Source organism: Gobio gobio (assembly GCF_949357685.1).
Source record: "Gobio gobio genome assembly, chromosome: 8".
NCBI lineage: Eukaryota > Metazoa > Chordata > Actinopteri > Cypriniformes > Gobionidae > Gobio > Gobio gobio.
Window position 1 is genome coordinate 42,588,761 of NC_137114.1, and position 8,544 is coordinate 42,597,304.

At 39.1% G+C, this 8,544-nt stretch overlaps 1 protein-coding gene across 1 annotated transcript in view; it reads left to right on the top strand.

Moving 5' to 3' along the window:
- Positions 1 to 8,319, top strand: part of dyrk1ab (dual-specificity tyrosine-(Y)-phosphorylation regulated kinase 1A, b) — a 28,700-nt gene extending 20,381 nt beyond the window's left edge. Inside the window, exons 2-11 of the mRNA XM_079822632.1 lie at positions 870 to 1,066; positions 1,258 to 1,350; positions 2,768 to 2,956; positions 3,179 to 3,326; positions 3,440 to 3,726; positions 3,836 to 3,982; positions 4,600 to 4,740; positions 4,850 to 5,153; positions 5,248 to 5,372; positions 5,473 to 8,319. Coding sequence (XP_079678758.1) covers positions 947 to 1,066; positions 1,258 to 1,350; positions 2,768 to 2,956; positions 3,179 to 3,326; positions 3,440 to 3,726; positions 3,836 to 3,982; positions 4,600 to 4,740; positions 4,850 to 5,153; positions 5,248 to 5,372; positions 5,473 to 6,072 — 2,154 coding nt within the window. The 5' untranslated portion in view covers positions 870 to 946 and the 3' untranslated portion in view covers positions 6,073 to 8,319. The remainder of the gene's footprint in view (positions 1 to 869; positions 1,067 to 1,257; positions 1,351 to 2,767; positions 2,957 to 3,178; positions 3,327 to 3,439; positions 3,727 to 3,835; positions 3,983 to 4,599; positions 4,741 to 4,849; positions 5,154 to 5,247; positions 5,373 to 5,472) is intronic.
- The last annotated feature ends 225 nt before the right edge of the window (positions 8,320 to 8,544 follow it).

Sequence of the window (8,544 nt, forward strand, 5' to 3'; positions counted from 1 at the left end):
GATCACATGAATTCTTTGCCCTGCCTTAGTTAGGTCAGCTGAATCATTCTCTGCTCCTACACCATGAGTGGGGTCTGAGCTGCTATTTTGCTGTCAGGCTCCAATGTGGTGGATGCTTCATCTAAGTGTGCCAAAGTTCAATTTTATTTCTTGTTTATTTCTTGTTTTCTTATTGGAAAATGGGAGCAGCTCTGCCCTGGCAACAAAAGTAGGCTATTTGCATACTCTTCTGTGATTGGCTTGAACATTGATGGGCTTGCCAAATCACACTGTATCTTCTTGGTGATAGGCTATGCTAATTAGGTGCTGTTGCTGGGATTCTGAATAGTGGTGGGATTCTGTGTGGCTGTGGTGCATTGTGTTGCCTGGCAAGAGATGCTGATATATGAGCAAGCTCCTTATAATTGTCACAATTTACCGCTAAAAGAGGACAGATTTCTGACCAAAAAAATGTGCACTTGACATGAAATTTGCCCTGTAGTCTTCATTTGATTTTATTTAGAAATTGAGAGGAGAACTGATGTATTTTTCCTTTTCTTTACAGTTAACCTATGTCTTTTTTTGTGTGCTATTTTTCTGGCATTTCCTCTTAAAAGGATATATTTTGCAACATTCTGATAAATAACATTACACACATTTCTTAATGTATATAAATATGCATTCGCTTTCTACCCTGTTTTGTGTTAGTTCTAGTAAGCCTATGCCTCACATTTGGTTACATAAAAATCTCAGGGATGGATTTGCTCTCCTAAAACAGAGAGAAAAGGATCGTCTTATTAACCTGAAAGAGGTTTATGATTCAAAGGATCACAGGGAGAGAGGAGAATTTTGTTTCTAACACACACTAATTTAGCTTAAATTTCCTCCAGGGGGAGAGACCTCAGCATGCAAACCCTCGTCTGTCCGGCTTGCACCCTCTCTTTCTTTCCATGCTGCTGGTCTTCAGATGGCTGCTCCCATGCCTCATTCGCACCAGCAGTACAGTGACTGTCACCAGCAGAGTACAGACCAGTCTGTCACTGTACTGCCATACAGTGATCAGACACAAGCACTCACTGCCAGCCAGGTACTAAATGCTCCGCTCCCGTTTATTTGCATAAACATGGATGGAATATGCTCAGTATTATTGCACTTTGTGAAATTAATTCTTCCTGTTACTTTCCACCTTGCCTGTGGATTATTATTTTTCCTCTTAGACAAAAGTAAATAACAAATATCACTTGTTAAATCTTTGTGTTGCCGCTTGTTTTATTGCAGAGGCACATGCCCCAGTGCTTTCGTGACCCTACTTTAGCTCCTTTGAGGAAGCTCTCCATAGACCTGATCAAAACCTACAAACACATCAATGAGGTAAAGTTTCTTCATTTTATTCTAGGGATGGGACGGTTTGAAAATTTCATATGACGATTGTAGTGACCCCAAATTATCACGATTATCAATATTAGCACAGTTTTGTTCAAATTAGATGAAAGTGTTCAAAAAGAACTCATGCATAGTTTTATATTTGAAAATCCCAAATTATCACGATTATCAATATTAGCACAGTTTTGTTCAAATTAGATGAAAGTGTTCAAAAAGAACTCATGCATAGTTTTATATTTGAAAATCGAACAAACAACAAATAAAATAAGCAGCTCCTGTGTAGTTTTTTTTAAAGCACGATTCTATTGTGGCATTTCCTTCCTTATAATGACCGTCATCAATAGAAACGCATTATAGCAGCGCACATCCGCGTATCACAACAGACGCCCTCTCTCGTTTCATTCAAATGCAACTTGCGTCTCTGTTTTTGATTGTAGTCAAAATGAAATCAGAGGACTTTACTATTAATACTACTATAATTATTACTATAACTTCTTTTGATCATCTTGTCTGGACAGTTATTTTGTACACTGTTCAAAATGTGTATAATTACAAATGTCCCTGTAATTATTTATGTGATAAAGAAAATCTGTGTAGTAAGTGTACAATGAATATACATTATTATCCCTTAAATGTCACCCTTAATAGTCTTAATTGAACTTGTTCGTTCATCTATGGCTCAAAGAACTTTAAATATTTTATCTCACTCGCTTGAAATTAAACTCAAAACTTTGTGTCCAATAATTTCCCAAACATCGTTTTGGTATTAAGGTCAAAGTCCACTAGCCTTGCGTTCGCTGAAGACGACTCTGCAGATTTTAAGTGTTTCTCCCTATTGCAGCGACTTTATTTTTGCATGTTCTGCAGACAGGCTGACCATCCTCGATTAGATTTCTCTCAGGACTTTTGTAAAAGCCAAAATATGAGCACACCTCAGATTTGGTCCTTTTAGAAGGCTGAACAATCCCCCGAGCGCTGTCACTGCCTTCTGCCATTTCTTCTCGTTCAAAAAAACGTTGTGCGCTGCGCCTGCGCCAGACTGATGCTGGCTGGACAAGATTTACCGCAAGTTTTCAAAATCGTGACAATCAAACACGGTTTTAATGATATTTTTTAACGATATTACTAACCGTCAGTACATTTTATCAAAGTTTATCGTGAAACCGGTAATCGCCCCATCCCTATTTTATTCTCATTTCTGTATTTTGCCAGATTACTGTCCTTGTAGTAGTAAAGCACTAAATAAAGACGTCATAAAGAGCAAACTAAGAATACTAGATGTGAAGGTACCTATGAAAAGTCTTTTAGGAAGTTCTCAGACTAATAAATGAGAAAGTTATGAGCACAACGATGCTCTAGTATTTGAGACTGATGCTGTGAAACTTGCTTTGGCTCCTTTGTATAGGTGTATTATGCAAAAAAGAAACGACGGCATCAACAGGGTCAAGGTGAGGACTCCAGCCACAAGAAAGAAAGAAAAGTCTTTAATGATGGCTATGATGATGAAAACTACGACTACATTGTCAAGAATGGGGAAAAATGGATGGACCGCTATGAAATTGACTCTTTAATTGGAAAAGGGTCATTTGGACAGGTATGATATATTAAGTCTCTTCAGATTTATTTTGTGTAGGGAGAACTTTTTTTTCAAGATAAACTTGATAAAAAGTAAGAAATATCAACTTTCACCATGATGGAACAGGCTAAATTATTGTTTTGGACCACGTTATCAACTTTTCAAAGTAATTTAGATATCTTATGGGAGATCCAAACTTAAAATTATTGTCTAATGAAAGTAATTGACACATGATTTTAGGTTGTAAAAGCTTACGACCGAGCTGAGCAGGAGTGGGTAGCAATTAAGATCATCAAGAACAAGAAGGCCTTTCTGAATCAAGCTCAAATTGAAGTACGGCTTCTCGAGCTCATGAACAAACATGACACAGAGATGAAATACTATATAGGTAAGTAACCTGTTAAAATCTTTTTTTTTAATTTTTTTTATTATTTTAAAATCTTTACACATGGTGCATTCCTTCAATTCAAAATCTTTTTTTCTTTCTTTTTTTTCTCTCAGTACACTTGAAACGGCACTTCATGTTCCGGAATCATCTTTGCTTAGTATTTGAAATGTTGTCATACAACCTGTATGACTTGTTACGAAATACGAACTTCAGAGGTGTCTCTTTGAATCTGACTCGGAAGTTTGCCCAGCAATTGTGTACAGCACTTCTGTTTCTCGCTACACCTGAGCTCAGCATCATCCACTGTGACCTAAAGCCAGAGAACATCCTGCTATGTAACCCCAAGAGAAGTGCCATCAAAATTGTGGACTTTGGGAGCTCCTGCCAACTGGGACAAAGGGTATTGTGAACCACCTTATTTATTGCTTGTGTGGAGAGTGTTAAAAAGGACTGTGTGGTGATTGTCACAGTATGCTTAATGTGATTATGTATTCCTCCCCCTACATCAGATATATCAGTACATCCAGAGTCGATTCTACCGCTCCCCTGAAGTGTTATTGGGAATGCCCTATGACCTGGCCATAGACATGTGGTCTTTGGGATGTATTCTGGTGGAAATGCATACAGGAGAACCTCTCTTTAGTGGAGCAAACGAGGTAATGAGCTATGTGATAATTATTATTATTATTACTAATATACCATAACATTTCCCATATCCTTAAACACCATGAATCTAAAGGTTTAACATTGACAACTATGTTTAAATGTGGGAGTGAATCCCCTAAATTTCTGATTCTCAACATTTTTGACCAAGGTATTTTTACAAAAAACAATTTTTAAAACTCAATTTCTACCTGATAAAATATTTTAGAGCTGGGCATAACTAGAAAAATGTATGTTAGTAAAATAAATATATAAAATGCACAAGGAGTTATAAAGTCATACAAGTTAATCAAATCTTATTAGATCTTAAAATTGCACTTTTTTTATAATTCTTCAAAATGCTCCTCATTTATAAGTCGCTTTGGATTCAATGTAAAGGTTCAAAGAAGAGAAAAGGTTATTTTTTTATTTTATTTTTTTTATAGATTTTTAGTTGGTTGGGCTTATTTTAATTTGTCTTGAGGCCCCTAAACTACTCTTGTTGAATGTGTTCCAGAATACAGGAGTCATGCCATAGTTTTATTGTGGATGATTCTACCCACTTAAAATGGACTCTTATAGTAAATAATTGTCTGACAAAACTTATCTTTTATCAATGAAACCCCAATAGGTGGACCAAATGAACAAAATTGTTGAAGTACTTGGGATCCCACCCAATCACATTATGGACCTAGCACCAAAAGCCAGGAAGTTTTTTGAGAAGTTGTCAGATGGCACATGGAGTATTAAGAAGACCAAAGATGGAAAAAGGGTATGCGCTACTGATATTTGAAGTAGGATCTCTATCAAGCTGATTTTGTGTGAATGCTTGTTATTATTGTTGCAAGTGCTATAATGCGTCTCTGCTTTTCTGTGAGCAGTACAAACCTCCGGCATCTCGAAAGCTCCATGCCATCTTGGGAGTGGAATGTGGTGGACCAGGCGGTCGTCGGGCGGGAGAATCCGGCCATGCAGTAGCTGACTATTTGAAGTTCAAGGACCTCATTCTCAGAATGCTAGACTACGACCCCAAGACGCGAATTCAGCCCTACTATGCCCTCCAGCACAGTTTCTTCAAGAAGACGACGGATGAAGGAACAAACACAAGCAGCAGTGTGTCAACAAGTCCTGCACTCGAGCAGTCACAGTCATCAGGGACCACGTCTAGTACATCCTCAAGCTCAGGTTCTACTATGTTTTATTCTGTTCTGGGGTCTGTCTCTAAACTCTCTGATTGTAGTAAAGCCTAACACTGTTCCTTTGCTTTGCCTCGCCTCAGGAGGATCGTCTGGAACAAGCACCAGTGGCAGAGCAAGATCCGATCCAACTCACCACCATCGGCACAGCGGCGGGCATTTCGGCACAGCCATGCCAGCCATAGACTGTGACAACCTTTGCCCTCAGGTGAGCCCCCCCTGGCTTATCTTGTCAAGTAGTTGAAGGAATTCAGTTTGGCCTTCAAGATTGAACAATGTTTTCTTCTGATTTACCTTGTTTTGTGCAGGCGAGACAGCCTTATCATCCACCCGTAGTATGGCCTGGAATTGTAGGACCAGAACCTGTCACTGTAGAGACTCATCCAGTCCAGGAAACCACTTTTCATGTGCCTCCCCAGCATCCCAAGGCATTGCACCCCCATCACCACCATCACCACCACCACCACCACGGACAGGTCATAGCAACGCGACCACGGCCGCGACTCTACAACTCACCCACCAACAGCGCCTCCACCCAGGATTCCATGGAGGTGGTGCACGGTCATCTGTCCATGACATCCCTGTCTTCCTCTGCATCCTCTTCCTCCACATCTTCCTCTTCCACAGGAAACCAAGGCAACCAGGCTTACCAGCTCCGCCACCTTCCTGCCAACACCCTGGACTTTAGCCAAAATGGAAGTATAAGTATGAGTATGGGTTTGGGTGCCTTCTCAAATCCTCGCCAAGAGACTGGTATGGCTGGACATCCCACATACCCTGTTGCCACAAACACAGGACCTGGTCACTTTATAGCAGAGGGACACCTGGGCATGAGACAAGGCATTGATAGGGAAGATTCTCCAATGACTGGAGTCTGTGTTCAGCAGAGCTCGATGGCCAGCTCGTGACTTTAGCTGAAATGGGTTTGTTTTTCTGTGTGACTTTTTTGTTTTGTTTTTTTATGTTCTCCTCCCTTTTTTTTTACACGGTGGTGTTTTCATTTTCTCCTGTTTTTCAAAAGGTGCATAGAGAATAAAAGCTGCTCACTTCTGAGGGGAGATATCACTGAACCGCTACAAATTGAAGAGTATTTAAAAAAAAGTATATATGTATTTCCATCATTTTACGTTGTCGAATTCTAGATAAGTTAGTAATACTGCAAATAACCATAGTGAAACTGAGACATCCATCTGCCGATTCACTCGCCTGCATACAGTACCTTTTTTTTTTTTTTTTAACCATCTGTTACATTGGAAACTAGGAGATTTTGTTTAATTGAATTTGTTCAATACAGTGAGCATTTCAGAGCTGTGAGCTGTCGTACAGCTTTTTATATGTAAAGCAATGCAAAGCATTTGTTTAGTTCAAACAAGTGAGACATTGGACATTTTATAATTTGGCTGGTCGTTCTTTTATTTACCCTTTAAGTGAAACTTCTCTAAAGAGCTGTGTGTTTAATACCTGTAGCGTGTCAAGGAAGCAGTACTTGCAGTGATATTTCGTGTTGTCGGTATCGTGTAACTCTTCGAGAGGGGGCACAAAGCTGCGGAGCTCCGCTGGCCTAGCGGTTAGGGCCCGAGACAGGCAGGTGCAGTGCTCTTCAGGCCAGACCGGGCGGCTTCGACTACATACAGCAAACTGAGGAAGGAGGTGTGCTGAGGAGTGACGAGGGCGACAGATCCGGATCCAGATGGATCTGGGGCTGCTGTTGAGAACCCTTTGGCCTTATGACTTTTGGACCTTGACTGAAAAGGAGCTGGACTTTATCATTAAATAGAGATGATGGCTGTCCTCTATTTTTAACATTTAAAGAGTCCTTAATTGGTTAGGGAGAGTAGTTATTCAGAGGCCTTTTATTTAGCAAAGATTTCTCATTTGAGGGACTCCAAATTGCAGGGTCTTCTTCAAACGTTCCCTAACATGACTTCCTAATATTGCCGAAGTGGGATTTCACATAGAAGGTATTCATTCCCATCGTCTTTTTTTTTTTTATTGCTTTTTCATTTTTTATTTCCCGTCAAGCATGTGGTCCCCATTGGAAAAAAAGAAAAAAAAAAGCATAAATTTTGCCTCTTTGTGTTGAACACAGAAGATATGTAATGAGATTTATGTGACTGCCTTTTTTCTCCTCTTGAATTATGCTGTGAATTTTACACAAATTAGTGTTTTTTTTTTCTTTTTCTTCTTCTTCCTTTATTAGTCTTTCTTTCTTTTGATATACCAAAGCAGTTGTTTTTTATAGCACTAGGTGTCTGTAAGAAATAATGTAGCAGTTCACCACTTCAGCCCAAGGTTCATCAAAGTCCATTTAGTCTGTATACTCTCAAACTGGAACTTTTTTGCTGAACCCATGTTAACAAAATACTGAAATTATATGGATAAACCTCCCCGATTTTCATTGGTCTTTCCTGTCGAGGGGAGGGAAGGGACTCTGAACGGTTACTCTGCAGGCTACAGAGTAGCCGAGAGATCACAAATTATTCTGAGGAGAGAAAAGTGTTTTGTTTTTGTATTTTTCCTGGTCTATCAGTCAGTGATGCTGCCTTTTATACCTAATTTGATGAACATGCTAATTTCTACCTTTTTAAATCTAAGTGGCTACTTAAATTGATTTATTCAGGCAGTCTACTGTAGCTACTGTGACCTGAGTTGAATTTGTTATCAAGTGATTGGTTTGATGCTTGCCTCAGATGTACTATTCAAAGGGAAACTGGAGGTGCTGCCACACAGACACCGGGCACATGCATGTTGTTCTGAAGAGGATAAATGTTTATAGTCACTATTCAGTCATGTTAAGGATAGCTGTGCTCACTCTGATTCTTACATTAGAGGTTGTGAGCACCCCCCCACCCACACTCATCACCCTTAGCTTCTCACTTTACGTCTCAATTCTTCAAACAAACCCGTGATTGCAACTTCTCTCAATCTTAGCAGTTCTTCACAGACAGTGGGACAATATCCTGCCAGAAAGTGTGTGTGCAGATTTTCCTTTTCAGTCATGTTTTGGTATATTTTACAAATCTCACAACGGCTAGTGGTAATCGGAAAGAAGGTTTACCTGAATGTTAGCTGGATTTAAAAATGTTATATATACATAAATATATATATATATATACATTAAAATGCAGTTATGATGACGTTGACATAAACATTCCAAAAATCAATATCTAAAAAAAAAAAAGACAGAAACTTTTAAAGAGTGCACCTGTTTCAGCTGTTACTAAATGAGATCTGATTTAGCGCAGTTTTCATGAGATGCAGCCCCTTTTTAATAGTTGAAATAGAATTTATGTATATATTTATATTTTTTTAAATAAAGGAAGTATAGAACTCACTACATTTGCTCCTGCTGGTATGTCAATTACATTTGCCATGTTTTT